General features: G+C 39.6%; 1 protein-coding gene, 1 long non-coding RNA gene and 1 other non-coding gene across 3 annotated transcripts in view; 1 reads left to right on the forward strand and 2 right to left on the reverse strand.

Annotated features, from left to right (window-relative positions):
* Positions 1-18,694, forward strand: part of HPSE2 (heparanase 2 (inactive)) — a 693,243-nt gene that overhangs the window by 513,618 nt on the left and 160,931 nt on the right. The window contains exon 7 of the mRNA XM_059169238.1: positions 13,640-13,733. Within this exon, the coding sequence (XP_059025221.1) occupies positions 13,640-13,733 (94 nt within the window). The remainder of the gene's footprint in view (positions 1-13,639; positions 13,734-18,694) is intronic.
* LOC131828568 (uncharacterized) overlaps positions 1-18,694 on the reverse strand; it is a 50,239-nt gene that overhangs the window by 24,443 nt on the left and 7,102 nt on the right. The gene's annotated exons all lie outside the window — the stretch shown is intronic.
* On the reverse strand, positions 17,499-17,602 carry LOC131830935 (U6 spliceosomal RNA). Its single transcript, XR_009353467.1, has one exon. It is a non-coding gene; the product is annotated as a U6 spliceosomal RNA (small nuclear RNA).

An 18,694-nucleotide genomic window follows, 5' to 3' on the forward strand; every position in this document is an offset into this window, starting at 1 on the left:
GGCCAGGGAAGGATGAGGTAACTATGTAGGATGCTCCCAATTTACAAACATAGAGTTAAAAAAGTACTGCACATAGATGGTTAGGTTCTGGTAACTTAGATCCTGCCATTCTTACTACTGATGGCCCACAGTTAATTGGCCATGAAGCTAATGACTGAAGCTTTGAGCCCCTCACTTGCCTTGGCTCCTGTGAGTGCTGGGTGATGGTGAGAGTTTTAGGATGTTCTAGGTGGAAAGGGGTAGGGAAGGTTCCTATCAGGAAGCATTGCTTTCTAAGCATTTCTGATAAATCCTGAAAGAGCTCTCAGAAAAAAAAAAAAAAAAAAAAAAAGTGATTCTCTTACTTTCTGGGGGTTTGTTGTGATTTATTTGGTCACTCTAAATGAATATTTACTTTTGCCCCTAATTCTGTACTTTTGACTTCTTTTTCTCAAAGATGGCCCCACAAATTGTTTAAGTTTAAGAACTCAAACACATGGATCTGCTCCTGCCCACACTCCTGCCATTACCTGCTACTATTCTGAAAAGTCCCAGAGGTGCTCTCCTCAGAGCCTCCTCTGGGGGCTGGAGCTGCAGATGGCTTTCCTACACCTCTCCTTTCCTGCTTCCCATAGAGCTCACCTCAAAGCTGCTAGAATCAAGGGCCAGCTGTTTGAGCCTCTGCCAAAACATTGTGTCTCCACATATACTGGGTTCATGGGGGAGAGTGAGCTGGGCTCCAGGCTCAGAACCCAACATGTGCAAGGAATTAGGAAAGAAAAGGTCAAATAAATGGGGCCCTTAGTGATGAAGTCCCAGAACCTAAGTCAGGTTTGGTGGGGTGAGGTTCAGAGCTGACGACTAAAGAAAGAATTCTTAAGACATCTTTGGTGCAAAATGCACCAAAAGCACGTGGACAGGACCCGTGGGCAGGAAGAGCTGCTGCCCCGGGTTGTGAGGGTAGGCATGTTATATACCTCGCGGTTGGGGGGAGGTGGTGAAGGGATGGGAGATTTCAACAGAGTTTTCACATGTTAAGGAGGGCCTACAAGGTGCCGGGGGGGGGGGGGGGGAGAGGCCTTGCCCTTATGGCTTGATCAATGTCATCTTTAGGTCAGGCATTAACATCAAGATAGTTGGGAGATTCTTGGTGGGGTATTATGATCCGGCTATCATTTACATTCCCTTCTACTTCAGTCTCCTCCAGTTTATGGTGGGAGGGAGACATCAGGGCTTCAGGAACCCATAGTTATTTGCCTTTGGAAATTTGTGCTATTGATAAGGTAACCTCCCTGTTTAGGTCTCTAGGACATCTGTAGAGCAAGGGAGAGTCCTGTTCTGCAGGATTGTGATCCCTGCAAGTTAACTATTTATCATTTTATGGCAGTCAGGGGTGCCTGAGGAATGCTACACATATGGAGGGGAGCGGATGAAGAGAGGGTGCAAGGCGCCAGCTTTTGCTCTGTCCTCAGCCAGTCTCCTGCTCCCTCATCATTAGGACAGCAGTTGCGCCCCAGGACCACCCTTTGGCTCATTGTGTGTTAGCTTATGCAGGCACACACACTTTTATTAAATATATTTTTTGAGTACCCATTATATATCTGTGGGATTGCCTTCAACCTTGACCTTCACTTGTACTATTTTTCAATGATAACATTTTTCCAGAGTACAAAACTTTATAATTCCTGAGCCCTTTAGTTAGCTGGGTGACTCCTGTATGGATTTATAGGAACTGGTTTAAGAAACTAAAGAAAGATCTATATTCTGTAGGATCTTTTTTAAAAGTTTGTAACAGTGTTCATTTCATCTAAGCTTTACCTGCCCAAAGTTGTTCAGAACAGGAGATAAGAAGGTTGACCCATTGCAGAGAAGATCAAGAAAAAGGAAGCCTCAGAAAGAAAACCTAAAGGCAAGTGTGAAGAACAATGTGCTCTGCAGGAGCTACCTTGAGGGCCTTTGGAGGAGGGGCAAATGCAAGGTATAAAGCTTTGGAGAAACTCAGGTCTGCCTCTCCAGAGATTGTGGCTTCAGGGTGTCAGAATAGGTTTTACAGGTCAACAGCCTTGTTCAAATGGTTATCCAAGTTTCTCCCCCTTCAGGGGGGAAGGCCCCAGTTTTATGGAATTGCCTGCCCAGCCAGCAGACTGGGTGTTAGAATTCTGAGCAAACTGCCCCTCCTCCCTGAAAGCAGCAGGCAGCAAAATAGGTCCGGAAATTCCTGAGCATTGGGAAGCCAGCACTAACCCAATTACCTGAAATAAAAGAAGGGGTCAGATAATAAGGGGCAAAGGTTTTTCCTTTTAAAGTAAAGAGCCAGGTAAACAAAACCAGCTGTCGCTGGAGCCAACAAATTCTCCTCATTAAATATTTTAAGAGGCTAATGGGCCCAAGTAGCTAATTGTAGTACAATCCTGAAGACTGAAGCTCAGGCTCTGCAGAAGGGGGAGTAGGAAGACCAGGGTTAAAACCTGGCAGGCAGAGACAGAAAGGAGATGAGACCTGCCCCTGTCAGAGGATCCCAGATGGTCAAAATGGACTTAAAATAAGAGTAAGATGATTTGACCTGGAGTCTCTAATGTCTCTTGTCAGTATCCTAGTGGGATGGACTTGGGAATCTTAGCTGGTACAGTTTTAAGTTTATATACTAGTGGAATAGGATCTAGAGTGAGTTTTTTAAAAAAATAACTAATTATGGGAAATTTTATGTGCATTTACTACGAAAATCTCTGAGCAGATACACAGCAAAATGTTAACAGTGGGTTTCTCTACGTGTTGAGTTTATTGGTGATTTTTCATTTTCATATTTTAATTTTGTTTACATGCATTTTCTAATTTGTCTGTAAAGAGCACTTATTTCTTTTATAATAAACAAAGGGCACAATTTTAAATAAGATGAAAGGTATTACACTAGCAATAAACATTAAGGAGGGCAAGAGAGTTGGTGAAGGAATTGGTAAAAGGTTTTAGTTACTTTGTATACTCTGCCATGTTTGCCACCTCCCCAGATGTGTGCTTGATATGACCTGCCAATCTGGAGACCAGCAGAGGCAGGAATAATGGTTGCTGGTATTGAGCCAGACAGGCTATTTGTCCACACACAAAGGTTTCAACCCTCATTGCATTTGTAATAGTTCCCAGAAATGTTATTTCTACACAGCCTCTCTTGGCTTTAGCTTTTAGTTGAACAACTTAGCCACTTGTGGTCTGATCCTCAGAAATGCTAAAATTTCAAGAGAGTTTGGAGGAAGATTTTGATTTACCTGAAAGTGTCAGTCTAAATGTTCTGCCAGGGTTTATGTGGAAAATGCCAAAGCACCTCCAATTGATGAATTTGCCTTCTCTCTCTCTTCTTTTTTTTTTCCCCCTCTCAATCCTTACCCTCTTCTCTCATTTATTTGGTCTTCCAACACTTTGTAGCCATTACTAAAGTAATTAACTCTCCAGAGAGATTGATTAATGTCTACAAATCATCTTTATCTTCCTAATGACAAAGACAAAAGAGAGTTGCCCCAAGATTACTGGACAGTCAGCTGCATTCCAGTTCTGTTTCCTTTTACCCAATCTTAGTTAAAAATCAGTATCTTCATCATTTTTAATGATTTATTCTTTCTAAATGGTTATGGCAGACTACCCCACCTCCTTCGTGTCCAAATCTAAATGATATAATGGGCCCCTTACCACAGGCAGTCACTATCAGAGAACTAAATCTCTGTAGCAGGCAGGAATTTTTCAAATAATGACAGATTACCAACCCTGAATGTTTTCTTTGAAGTGTCACATTTATGAAGGGTAAGTGTAGTAAGCTAATTATCCAAGGGTACACAAGAAAAAGGCTTAGGTATTATCAGATTCACATCTATGGTTAAATTGGCCCCTCTCTTAAAAGTGATACTAAATTCTGGGGGACCAAGGTTCATATTTCCATTGTATGATATTTTGTGGATTCAAGATTGCAGATGAAGTTGCTGATATGGGGTATGATATGGGGATTCCTTTGATGTCCAAATGTCAACTTGGCTCAGACTGAGGTTATTAAAAAGAGTGAGGAAAGAAAGGACTCTTAGCTGAGTCAAATGTAGAGGCAATGTCCAGGGCCATATTTGACAAGCATTTTAGAAGGTCTTTGACATCTCTGTTAAGTTCTCTTATCTTCTCGGAGAGGTTGTTTATAGTCATTGCATCATTCATTACTAATAAGCTGAAGACCCATCTCTTTTCCTGTCTCAACTTTTATCTGTACCTCCCTCTCATATCTCCAACTACCTGTTGTATACTTTCTCCTCGGTGTTCTCTGTGCCCTTGGTATCTCAAATAGAATCATTCATCTCCTTTGACAAATCTAAAACCTAGTCTGAGTAGCCTACATGTTCTGGGTATCAATGTTCTCCAAGATATCCTTTCTCACGAGCTCTTGGTCATCAGAGATTCCCTTCCTCTTTCTCTTACTCTCTATAGAAGCCTTATTTTATTAGTTTTTCTGTCACAGGCTCTCACTTTTACTTCTTTTCATGACCCAGATCCCTTTTTGCCTGCACTATTGAGGTAAGATAACCTTGTCACACTGGTTTCCTGCCTGAAGCTCTGGAGCTCTCCCCTCCTCCAAACTAATTCATAGTCCACAGAAATAGCCTGAGACCAACTGAGAATGATTGAATCCAGCCTGTTAGGTTAAAAGTGGGGCCAAAAATAGGCTCTAAAAAACTTAAGTCAAAGTTTTTATTGAAATTCCTCCCCCACATGTCACATGAAGGAGGAATTAGATTATTTCTTGGTCCAAGAAAACAGCCACTGAGCGGACAGTAAGAGGGAGTAAATTTTAGACTCGTTAGAAGAGGTTTCCATGGATTCAAGCTGTAGTACGTGGAATAATACAAATTCTATATGAGAATGGGTTCTCTGTCCTAGATAATCACTTCTTAGTCATACTGTAGTAAGCTTACATGCTTTAGATCATAATATGGGGCAAAGGTTTTTTGCCATATGGCCATTAAGGTCTTTTCAAATTCCAGAGTTTTGCAATAGGAACACAACTCTTCCCATTTCTCCCTCTGCTTCCCACCTACTGGGAATCCAGTCTATTCTTGCTGCCCCATACTTCCCTCATTCCAAATCTACAGTGAATGAACATGCTTTCCTTCAGACAGATGTTCCTCTGCTCACCTCATCCAATGGCTTTTCAGCCTAGGTTGCTGTCACCATGGGCACTTTAAATAATCTGGATGGTAAATTTGCTTATTAAATATCTTTTACATGCCAGGATCTTTCCCCAGAATTTTTCCTGATTTGACTAGTACACAATACTCTGAATACTATGGGTTTGAGGTTCTTCTTTTAACCAACTTCAAAGAAAGGGAAACCTAATATCTTATGGGTGGTAGGTGGCAAAACCGAAACTATACCAGGCTTTTCTAACTTCAAGTTCTGAGTACTCGAGAAAAGAGACAAAAGGGAGTGAAGGAACAAAAGGTCTCTCAACTAAGCAGTGTAGGATAGGGGGTATTCAGGGGGAATCCTACATATTGAAAAAGTACATCTGACTTTTTATCTCAGTAAATATTAAACTATATGTGTTGCCAGCAAAATTCATAAATTCTGATGTTTAAAATAGCTACTGGGAGCTAACAAAAAGGAAAGAGGGAACTATAATATATTTGATTAAAACATAAAAGAACACTAATTAGGGTGTATTTGTATCATGTGCCTAGTAGTCATGTAACATAGTAACAAGTATGTTTATCCTTCAGTGTATATTAGATTAGCATTGCATGAATTATTAATTTTAACATTACCATGTTTAGATATACCTATTTCCATGTAGCAAGCTATTTAATCATAATTAAAAAAAAAAGTCAGAAATGCTAATAGTGAAGTACTAAAAGAAAGAGGTTGGAGAGGTAAGTAATGGACATGGACATGGACATGCTCAGCCCTGTGTGTTGCACATACTAAATGTTTATTGGATCTGTATCAGGAATGAAGTAAAAGGTCATGTCATTATTTTGTTTTATTCCCTAATATAAGTAACCACCAAAATTTTCAAAATCATGTACCCTTTGATATATTAATTCTACTTTTAGGATTCTATATTAACACATAATTTAATCAATCAGTACCCTATTGTTTATGAACCCATCTTTATGAGCTGAAAATGCAATTAGAAGACAACAGAGTTGTTGAATGCCTACTATGTGCCCAACACTTAGGTTTATCTGCTTTATTGTCAAGTAATCCTAAGAAGTAGATCTGTTACCTCTTTTAAGAATAAAAAAACAGGGAGGAGTCAAGATGGCGGAGAAGTAGCAGGCTGAGACTACTTCAGCTAGCCGGAGATCAGCTAGATAGCTTATCTAAAGATTGCAAACACCTGAAAATCCATCGGCAGATCGAAGAGAAGAAGAACAGCAATTCTGGAAACAGAAAAACAACCACTTTCCGAAAGGTGTTTTCTTTTTTTTAAATTCTTCTCTTTTTTTTCTTTTTTCTTTTTTTTTTCTTTCTTCCTTTTTGAACCTCTTTTTATCCCCTTTCTCTCCCCTCATGATTTTGGATCTCTTCTAATTTGGTTAAAGCATATTTTCCTGGGGTTGTTGCCACCCTTTTAGTATTTTACTTGCCCCTTCATATACTCTTATCTGGACAAAATGACAAGATGGAAAAATTCAACACAAAAAAAAGAACAAGAGGCAGTACCGAAGGCTAGGGACCTAATCAATACAGACATTGGTAATATGTCAGATCTAGAGTTCAGAATGACAATTCTCAAGATTCTAGCCGGGCTCGAAAAAGGCATGGAAGATATTAGAGAAACCCTCTCGAGATATAAAAGCCCTTTCTGGAGAAATAAAAGAACTAAAATCTAACCAAGTTGAAATCAAAAAAGCTATTAATGAGGTGCAATCAAAAATGGAGGCTCTCACTGCTAGGATAAATGAGGCAGAAGAAAGAATTAGTGATATAGAAGACCAAATGACAGAGAATAAAGAAGCTGAGCAAGAGAGGGACAAACAGCTACTGGACCATGAGGGGAGAATTCGAGAGATAAATGACACCATAAGATGACACAACATTAGAATAATTGGGATTCCAGAAGAAGAAGAAAGAGAGAGGGGAGCAGAAGGTATACTGGAGAGAATTATTGGGGAGAATTTCCCCAATATGGCAAAGGGAACGAGCATCAAAATTCAGGAGGTTCAGAGAACGCCCCTCAAAATCAATAAGAATAGGCCCACACCCCGTCACCTAATAGTAAAATTTACAAGTCTCAGTGACAAAGAGAAAATCCTGAAAGCAGCCCGGGAAAAGAAGTGTGTAACATACAATGGTAAAAATATTAGATTGGCAGCTGACTTATCCATAGAGACCTGGCAGGCCAGAAAGAGCTGGCATAATATTTTCAGAGCACTAAACAAGAAAAACATGCAGCCAAGAATACTATATCCAGCTAGGCTATCATTGAAAATAGAAGGAGAGATTAAAAGCTTCCAGGACAAACAAAAACTGAAAGAATTTGCAAACACCAAACCAGCTCTACAGGAAATCTTGAAAGGGGTCCTCTAAGCAAAGAGAGAGCCTATAAGTGGTAGATCAGAAAGGAACAGAGACCATATACAGTAACAGTCACCTTACAGGCAATACAATGCCCCTAAATTCATATCTCTCAATAGTTACCCTGAATGTTAATGAGCTAAATGCCCCTGTCAAAAGACACAGGGTATCAGAATGGATAAAAAAAACAAAACCCATCTATATGTTGCCTCCAAGAAACTCATTTTAAGCCCGAAGACACCTCCAGATTTAAAGTGAGGGGGTGGAAAAGAATTTACCATGCTAATGGACATCAGAAGAAAGCAGGAGTGGCAATCCTTATATCCGATCAATTAGATTTTAAGCCAAAGACTATAATAAGAGATAAGGAAGGACACTATATCATACTCAAAGGGTCTGTCCAACAAGAAGATTTAACAATTTTAAATATCTATGCCCCCAACGTGGGAGCAGCCAACTATATAAACCAATTAATAACAAAATCAAAGAAACACATCAACAATAATACAATAATAGTAGGGGACTTTAACACTCCCCTCACTGAAATGGACAGATCATCCAAGCAAAAGATCAGCAAGGAAATAAAGGCCTTAAACGACACACTGGACCAGATGGACATCACAGATATATTCAGAACATTTCATCCCAAAGCAACAGAATACACATTCTTCTCTAGTGCACATGGAACATTCTCCAGAATAGATCACATCCTCGGTCCTAAATCAGGACTCAACTGGTATCAAAAGATTGGGATCATTCCCTGCATATTTTCAGACCACAATGCTCTAAAGCTAGAACTCAACCACAAAAGGAAGTTTGGAAATAACCCAAATACATGGAGACTAAACAGCATCCTTCTAAAGAATGAATGGGTCAACCGGGAAATTAAAGAAGAATTGAAAAAAATCATGGAAACAAATGATAATGAAAATACAACGGTTCAAAATCTGTGGGACACAACAAAGGCAGTCCTGAGAGGAAAATATATAGCGGTACAAGCCTTTCTCAAGAAACAAGAAAGGTCTCAGGTACACAACCTAACCCTACACCTAAAGGAGCTGGAGAAAGAAAAAGAAAGAAACCCTAAGCCCAGCAGGAGAAGAGAAATCATAAAGATCAGAGCAGAAATCAATGAAATAGAAACCAAAAAAACAATAGAACAAATCAACGAAACTAGGAGCTGGTTCTTTGAAAGAATTAATAAAATTGATAAACCCCTGGCCCGACTTATCAAAAAGAAAAGAGAAAGGACCCAAATAAATAAAATCATGAATGAAAGAGAAGAAATCACAACTAACACCAAAGAAATACAAACTATTATAAGAACATACTATGAGCAACTCTACGCCAATAAATTTGACAATCTGGAAGAAATGGATGCATTCCTAGAATCATATAAACTACCACAACTGAACCAGGAAGAAATAGAAAGCCTGAACAGATCCATAATCAGTAAGGAGATTGAAACAGTCATTAAAAATCTCCAAACAAACAAAAGCCCAGGGCCAGACGGCTTCCCGGGGGAATTCTACCAAACATTTAAAGAAGAACTAATTCCTATTCTCCTGAAACTGTTCCAAAAAATAGAAATGGAAGGAAAACTTCCAAACTCATTTTATGAGGCCAGCATCACCTTGATCCCAAAACCAGACAAGGATCCCACCAAAAAAGAGAGCTATAGACCAATATCCTTGATGAACACAGATGCTAAAATACTCAACAAAATACTAGCCAATAGGATTCAACAGTACATCAAAAGGATTATTCACCACGACCAAGTGGGATTTATTCCAGGGCTGCAAGGTTGGTTCAACATCCGCAAATCAGTCAATGTGATACAACACATCAATAAAAGAAAGAACAAGAACCATATGATACTCTCAATAGATGCTGAAAAAGCATTTGACAAAGCACAGCATCCCTTCCTGATCAAAACTCTTCAAAGTGTAGGGATAGAGGGCACATACCTCAATATCATCAAAGCCATCTATGAAAAACCCACCGCAAATATCATTCTCAATGGAGAAAAACTGAAAGCTTTTCCGCTAAGGTCAGGAACAAAGCAGGGATGTCCATTATCACCACTGCTATTCAACATAGTACTAGAGGTCCTAGCCTCAGCAATCAGACAACAAAAGGAAATTAAAGGCATCCAAATCGGCAAAGAAGAAGTCAAATTATCACTCTTCGCAGATGATATGATACTATATGTGGAAAACCCAAAAGACCCCACTCCAAAACTGCTAGAACTTATACAGGAATTCAGTAAAGTGTCAGGATATAAAATCAATGCACAGAAATCAGTTGTATTTCTCTACACCAACAGCAAGACAGAAGAAAGAGAAATTAAGGAGTCAATCCCATTTACAATTGCACCCAAAACCATAAGATACCTAGGAATAAACCTAACCAAAGAGACACAGAACCTATACTCAGAAAACTATAAAGTACTCATGAAAGAAATTGAGGAAGACACAAAGAAATGGAAAAATGTTCCATGCTCCTGGATTGGAAGAATAAATATTGTGAAAATGTCTATGCTACCTAAAGCAATCTACACATTTAATGCAATTCCTATCAAAGTACCATCCATCTTTTTCAAAGAAATGGAACAAATAATTCTAAAATTTATATGGAACCAGAAAAGATCTCGAATAGCCAAAGGGATATTGAAAAAGAAAGCCAACGTTGGTGGCATCACAATTCCGGACTTCAAGCTCTATTACAAAGCTGTCATCATCAAGACAGCATGGTACTGGCACAAAAACAGACACATAGATCAATGGAACAGAATAGAAAGCCCAGAAATAGACCCTCAACTCTATGGTCAACTAATCTTCGACAAAGCAGGAAAGAATGTCCAATGGAAAAAAGACAGCCTCTTCAATAAATGGTGCTGGGAAAATTGGACAGCCACATGCAGAAAAATGAAATTGGACCATTTCCTTACACCACACACAAAAATAGACTCAAAATGGATGAAGGACCTCAATGTGCGAAAGGAATCCATCAAAATCCTTGAGGAGAACACAGGCAGCAACCTCTTCGACCTCAGCCGCAGCAACATCTTCCTAGGAACAACGCCAAAGGCAAGGGAAGCAAGGGAAAATATGAACTACTGGGATTTCATCAAGATCAAAAGCTTTTGCACAGCAAAGGAAACAGTTAACAAAATCAAAAGACAACTGACAGAATGGGAGAAGATATTTGCAAACGACATATCAGATAAAGGACTAGTGTCCAGAATCTAAAGAACTTAGCAAACTCAACACCCAAAGAACAAATAATCCAATCAAGAAATGGGCAGAGGACATGAACAGACATTTCTGCAAAGAAGACATCCAGATGGCCAACAGACACATGAAAAAGTGCTCCATATCACTGGGCATCAGGGAAATACAAATCAAAACCACAATGCGATATCACCTCACACCAGTCAGAATGGCTAAAATCAACAAGTCAGGAAATGACAGATGCTGGCGAGGGTGCGGAGAAAGGGGAACCCTCCTACACTGTTGGTGGGAATGCAAGCTGGTGCAGCCACTCTGGAAAACAGTATGGAGGTTCCTCAAAATGTTGAAAAGAGAACTGCCCTATGACTCAGCAATTGCACTACTGGGTATTTACCCTAAAGATACAAACGTAGTGATCCAAAGAGGCACGTGCACCCGAATGTTTATAGCAGCAATGTCTACAATAGCCAAACTATGGAAAGAACCTAGATGTCCATCAACAGATGAATGGATCAAGAAGATGTGGTATATATACACAATGGAATACTATGCAGCCATCAAAAGAAATGAAATCTTGCCATTTGCCGCAACATGGATGGAACTAGAGCGTATCATGCTTAGCGAAATAAGTCAAGCAGAGAAAGACAACTATTCTATGATCTCCCTGATATGAGGAAGTGGTGATGCAACATGGGGGCTTAAGTGGGTAGGAGAAGAATCAATGAAACAAGATGGGATTGGGAGGGAGACAAACCATAAGTGACTCTTAATCTCACAAAACAAACTGAGGGTTGCTGGGGTGAGGGGGTTTGGGAGAAGGGGGTGGGATTATGGACATTGGGGAGGGTATGTGCTTTGGTGAGTGCTGTGAAGTGTGTAAACCTGGTGATTCACAGACCTGTACCCCTGGGGATAAAAATATATGTTTATAAAAAATAAAAAATTTAAAAAAAAAGAATAAAAAAACAGGGGTACCTGGGTGGCACGGTTGGTTGAGTGTCCAACTCTTGATTTCTGCTCAGGTCATGATCTCAGGCCTGTGAGAAAGAGCCCTGTGTCCGGCTCCATGCTCAACAGACTCTGCTGGAGATTCTCTCTCTTCCTCTCCTTCTGTTGCTGCCCTCCCACCCCGGTCTCTGACTCGCTCTCAAATAAATAAATTAAAAAAAAAAAATGAGAGAGGCACCTGGCTCAGTTGGTTAAGTGGCCAACTCTTGTTTCAGCTCAAGTTATGATCTCAGAGTTGTGTGATCAAACCCTAAGCTGGCTCCATGCTGGCCTTGGAGCCTGTTTGAGATTCTCTGCCCCTCCCCATCCTGCTCACCTGCACTCTCTCTCTCTTTAAAAATAACAAAATAAAAAAGAATAAGAAAACTGAGGCCCAAAGAGGCCACGTATCTTGTCTAAAGTCGTATAGGTAGTAAATAACTGATCTGGAATTTGAACTCAGGTATCTCTGGGTCCCAAATCTATGTTGTTTCCAATATAGCAATAATTTAAACATTGGATTCTGTGGAAATGTCTGAAGTGGTGAAGGAGGCTAAGGGGAAGGCAGAGTGGGTGGAGCTCATGTCCCACACTCACTACAGCTAAAACTTTTTTAGGGACTCCTGGGTGGCCCAGTCAGTTGGGCTTCTGACTTGATTTCTGTTCAGGTCATTATCTCAGGGTTCTGAGATTAAGCTCTATATGGGGCCCCACACTCAGCTCAGAGTCTCCTTGAGATTCTCTCCCTCTCCCTCTGCCCCTCATGCTACTGCTTTCTCTCTCTCCCTCAACTAAATAAATAAATGAAATTTTAAAAACTTTTTTTAACCATTCTATTACATCATGTATTGGTATGTGGATTTAACATTAAAAAGAATTTTCACATGGTTCTATCATACATACTGATAGATTGGTAGCTTATTAAAAATGAAATAATCTATCATTATCCATTCTATCAGCTGGGGATACCTGAGTGGACTGGAAAAGGCACTCAGGAGTCGTAGGCATTTATTTTAATTCAGTTGATTTAATTCAGAATTTTATAAAGATGGGAGTGGGGAAGTTTGAGATAATAAAGGTCACCTAAACCTGGGCCGGTCTTGGCTTAGTCTTCAGAATAAAGATTCACAAGGAGGGCCTCACAAAGCTGGATGGACCTGTTTTGGTCAAAGGTTCACAACATTTTCAGCACAACTTGATGTTACACCTAAGCAACCTAATAAAACCCACACCACCATACCCAGTGAATGCAAAACTTGTTATTTTAAGAGAGTGCGCCTAGATTTAATCTATCTGATTTATTTATTTGTTCATTCATTCATTCATTCATCCATTTCTTTACTCTGGAGGTGGTCAGAGAAGGTTGACTACTAGGTGAGCTAGAGATGAAACCTTTGAGACCCACTCACTACACTACACTAAAAGATTTTTGTGGTTGGGATTTGTTTCCTTATTGAAAGGTGTGGAAACCCATAAAAAGTGTTTGAATATTCTTTCTAAACCTCTCACATATCTTTGTTAGTTTAAGGTGGGGGTAGGGTGGTATGGTATGGGTGTTAAATTACTCTTCCTAGGGGGAAAAGAAGGTAACATTTTCCCCATTACTTAATTTGTATTAGAGATTCCTGTCAGCTCCTACAGAGCAAGCAATGCAGTTTTATGTGACAAAGATTGAAAAAAAATCACCATATATGCCACAAATGGAGGTAGAAATGAAGAAGATAAAAACTGTATTACTTGTTTGAAAAGCACCCAGGGTCAAAACTTTTTAAGATGTAAAAGCCTAGGTGAACTCTGGGCTGCTTCCTTAGGCGACAGAGACCTCTGGCTAGAGAAGTGTATTTATAGTCTCCTGCTCGAGATTTTACCTGATTCTTACTTTATTTTTATTCCAGTTGCTACATTGATGGCCGGGTGGTCAAGGTGATGGACTTCCTGAAAACTCGCCTGTTAGACACACTCTCTGACCAGATTAGGAAAATTCAGAAAGTGAGTAAATGTCCTCTGGGAAGGAGTGAGTTTGGGGGTAAGGCAATGTAAAGGTCTCAGGGTCCCAGCTGGACGTCAGCACTGTGGGAACCAGGGTAGAAAAATAGTATAGTCCAGAGCTCCCTTTCACAGCTGATGATTGTTGTTTATTGTTTTTTCAAATGGAAAACTGTTTGAATGTGCCATTTCTGGGTTTAAAAGCTTTTCTATTTTAATAACAACTATTTTGTAAGCGTTTGCTTCTAAATTATAAGTTTCTTAAGGGAAGGATAGATCTACTTTATTTTCTTTTTGCAAGGGTTTATATGGGGCTAGTTTATGGAGGGAATGATTATATTTATTCAGCGAAATTCTCGTCTGGTGCATCGGCCATGTTTACACTATTCTAAATTGTGTTAAATATCTGAGCCATATATATGCTATTCCTAGATGTTTTAGAATCAGTCAAGTATCATCTTACTTTTGTAGAGATGGGGGGGAATCTATATTATATTAAACAGTTGCATGTATGTCTCATTAGCAAGACATCTTCGGTCAACAGTTCTCAAACTTGAGTATAATCAAAATCACCAGAGGTTGCTCATAAAGTCTGCCATCTCACTCCTGATGTTCTGAGTTAGTATGTCTGGAGTGGTGGATCCCAGACATCTCTATTTTTAATAGTAATCTGTCAAGTGATCCTACCCAATGCAGATCACATTTTGAAATATACTGGATTAGTTCATTCTGAATTTTGAAGGTCTTATGTCTGTAATTTCCATCTACCTCTACAAAATTATATTACATCTTTTGTTGCCCAGTCAGGTCAGTTCTCCAGGGAATGGGGACCTTTTGCACACTCACCTATCTCTTGAGCAGATTAAACAAATCTTTGTCTACGGCCATACCACCCTGAACACGCCCGATCTCGTCAGATTAAACAAATCTTTGCAGAAAAATAAGAACAGTTAAATGACCCCCATTAATATGGGATGAATGAATAAATGAATGAACAAATGAATAAATGGATCATGTATCAAATTATCTGTGAAAGAAAATCATATTTGGAGTATAATCATAAAAAAGTACTCTTAAGTGATAAAGTTGTGCATTTTTTGGTATCCACACCAGTGTTCTGCTCAGATTACAAAATCCTTTTGAGTCTGCATGTTCTCAAAGGGTTTTAGCAGCTGGGAAGCCTCAGGACTCCTGGACTTCTGCATCCCAGTGTGATCCCTCTGGGAATCAGGTGCATTGCCTAGCATCTTTATCTGCCATTGCCTCCTACCATGCAAAGCCTAAGCAAACTAAATAATTTGAAACATCTCTGCCAGTCTCCATTTGACATTCATTTAGTTTTTAATATTTAAATATTTAATATTTACTGAGCACTTAACAAGTACTAGGCAAAGTGCCAGGTGCTAGGGATATGGGGATACGGAATATGACATAGTCTCTGCCTTCAAGAAACTCACAGTTTTAAAGTTTAACAGTTGCTTTAAAAAGGTTGAAAAATATTACTTAAGGCAGTTGAATATCATTCTATTGAACACTGCAAATTTCTAAGCACTTTATACTAATCTGAGAGTAGGTATCATTCTCTAATCTCTATAAGGAGGGAGGAAATTTCTTTCATTTGTTTATTCTTATATCCAACAGATATTTATTGAGCACGTACCAAGTTCCAGGCAATATGCTCGGTCTTTGTGTTACAGTAGTGTATGAGATAGACAAATCCCTGTATTTTGGGCTTTTCTGATACCAAATCTAATGACCTGCTTAAAGGGCTATCATTGGAAGTAAAATGATTCTTGGTATCATGGCATTGAGAGTGAAGTTTCTAACTGTGCTCATGTAATTATTTAAGAAGAACACATAACTATGTCAGAACTAAGACAAAGGTGTTGGGAGTTAGGTTCTTCCCTTTCTCTGCACTGCTTGTATTCCTCCAAGGCTGGATACTTCTTAATCATCACAGAATGTTCGAAGACTGAAATAAGTGGCTAAGCTCATGTTCTCATTTGTCCAGGCAGGGCCAAAGAACCTTAAAGAAAATGGCTCAAATCCTGTGCACAATTGAGATTCAGATTCAGACCTTTTAAAGTCTAACGAACTTGGATGGGAGGGCCACATACAGCTGCAGGGAGGAACAGTGGCACCCTTAAGAAAAATGACCTTTATGAAGAAGGCATCTGGCTGGGGATGGCTATAATTAGTAGTAAGACCTGATCTCACCTTTGGCTGTTGCAGACAGAACACGCCCGAGATCCTCTCAGACCTAGGTCCCTGTTCTGGTTATGACTTGCTGTGCAACAAATTATCCCCAAATTTAGTGACATTAAACAACTATTTACTGTGCCCTTTGATTCTATGGGTCAGGAATCCCCACAGTGCCCTGTGGGGATGGTTCCATCTATGCTCCATGATGTCTGGAGCTTCAGCTGGAAGACTTGAAGCCTGGGTCATTCAAAGGCTTGCAGCTGGAATCACAAGACTTGTTCACTCACAGGTCTGGCAGTTGATGCCAGCTGTCAGCTAGCACCTTTGTTGGGCTGATAACTGGAATAGCGACTTCTGAACTTTCTACGTAACCAGGGTTTCCTTCCAAGGTTCAAAAGTCATGCCCAGAAGTGAGAGTCAGGTGGAAGTCATACCACCTTTTCTAACCTACCCTCAAAAGTCATAGGACTTTACTTCAATCATAGTCCATTCATTGAGACAGTCAGCAAGACCAATGGAGATTCAAGGAGAGAGGAAATAAATTCCTTTTGGTGGGAGAGTAGCAAGATTCTGGAAGAGCATTTAGTACGAGAATGATTTTTGCAGTCATCTTTGGAAAATCTGTCTGCCACAGTTTCAGCCTCCCTCTATCATTAAGGAGCCCTTCATTTCCCTGTCTAATTTTCTTTTCCCAGTTCTCTTTCACAAAGCTCTTGCCAGATATTGCCTTAAATGTGTATCTACTGGAGGTGTTCCTGGATCACAGATTCCCTGAGATTTGATTTATGGGGTAGCCTTTCCATTGGCTATACAGCCTGGACCCAGTTGCTGCGACCTCCAGGATGAGAATCTCTCTCACCACAGCCCAGGAGGTGCTAAGCATTGGTCTGCTCTGGGGAGATGGGGACTGGGAGACCAGAGAAGAGTCACCATGTTTTGCCAGTTAAAAAGTTGCTTTGGCTGTTCCTGAGGTCCTGTGTGGGTGGGTGGAGGGTCTGGAAATCAGAGTCCAAGGTGTGCACTGGGACACACTGGCCAAGCTTCTTTCCTGGAGTTTCCAAAACCAATTTAGAGAAGGGCCAAGTAAGATTTTAATATGTATATACCTAGAACCCTCATTTAAAAGCTAAAAGTAGAACCTTTGTTTCTACTCTATTTTGAGAAGCTCACAGAAAGTCTAATGATTCCCCTTAGGCCTACAGTGATGGAAAAAGGGCAGATTTTGTAGCAAAATCAATTCATGAAGTAATGGTTAGATAAATCAGTGATGAGACTGTTTGAAAAAGAGATAGAATATGGAATTTGAAGTCGGATGGCTTGGGTTGGAGCTCAGGCTTAGCTGTGTAACCTTGGGTTATTCACTTAACCTCTCTAATTTTGTTTCTTCATCTGTAAAATGAGGTTGCTAAGAATACTATGATCTTTCCCTTTTAGGGAGATTAGGAAAGTCACATGAGGCCCTGTTTTGTTAACTGCTATTGGATGCTAGTTCTTATGGCTAATATTATTGTTAATTCAGTTTAGGATTTTTAAATTTTTTCTTTTCTTTTTATTTTTATTCCAATAAAATATATGGAACACTTCACAAGTTTTTGTGTCATCCTTTTGCAGGGCCCATGCTAATCTTTGTATCATTCCAATTTTAATGTATGAACTGCTAAAGTGAGCACTATTATAGTTATTTTTAATAATAATTTGTATGACTAGAGAAGCTTCTGGCTACCTTTATCCTCAACTGGTTCTTTGCTTTTTTCCCTCTTTCCTCTTTCTTTGAACCTTCGGGAATATGGTAGGTGATATTTTTGGCATCTGAAAGGCAGTGACTCAATTGCTAAAAACAGCTGTGGTTTTCAAATTTGGACTGCCACTTACAGAAGAATTCTGAGTTTTCTGGGCCGTGGGCAAATTCTGGTATATGAAAATCTATATTATGTATTTGAAAGCCAAAAAGAGACAATGTTTGGACAAGCCACCCTTTTGGATGATCTACACATTTTCTCCCTTCCATTAGTATAGGGATAATCATCTGTACTTTGGGAGATGAATCAGCGGAGAGTTGAGAATCTCACAATGTAAGCAAGAGTCAGATGGGAAAGTAAGAGATGTTGAGGATACAGTGCAGATGGTATAGTGTGGATACCTGGTCTGACTCCAAAACAATGACATAAGAACCAAGAAGAACCATTCTGGCTTAAGTCACTTGGACTCTATGATTTGTGTCTGCATCTCCTAGAGGAATCAGAGGAGGAAATAACACTTTTTGATATTATTTTCAGCAATTCAATAAGCACAGGAAGGAGTTGGTGAAATCCCAGTCATAAGAGAAGTAGTTCCAAAAGTACTGTCTATATGATTGCATTTTGAATACTAAATAAACCAAACAATTGGCTTTCCTAATATTTGAAAAACTCCTTCCTTCTTTCTTCCTTTCTTTCCTTTACTTATCAACTGTTTATAACATTCTTAGTTTTTTTCCAGACCCCTGAGGATAAAATGGTGAGCAAGATTCACATGGTGGTTGTCCTCCTAGACCTGTGGTCTAGTGGAAAAACACTTAATGAAGCAAGCAATGATAATAAGATATGATGACTCTTGTAACAGGGATGTCTAGGGTGCCCCGTGAGTGCTCACATCCATTCCATGCAAGCCCATGGTGGAAAATATCTACCTCAGTGTGTGAAAGAAGGGAAAACCAAGAAATCTTTCCAGTGGAAGTGAGTGACATTTCGGTGTCTGAAGAACAGACTCCTTGTAATTTATTC

The sequence above is a fragment of the Mustela lutreola genome, chromosome 4 (genome assembly GCF_030435805.1).
Source record: "Mustela lutreola isolate mMusLut2 chromosome 4, mMusLut2.pri, whole genome shotgun sequence".
Lineage (NCBI taxonomy): Eukaryota > Metazoa > Chordata > Mammalia > Carnivora > Mustelidae > Mustela > Mustela lutreola.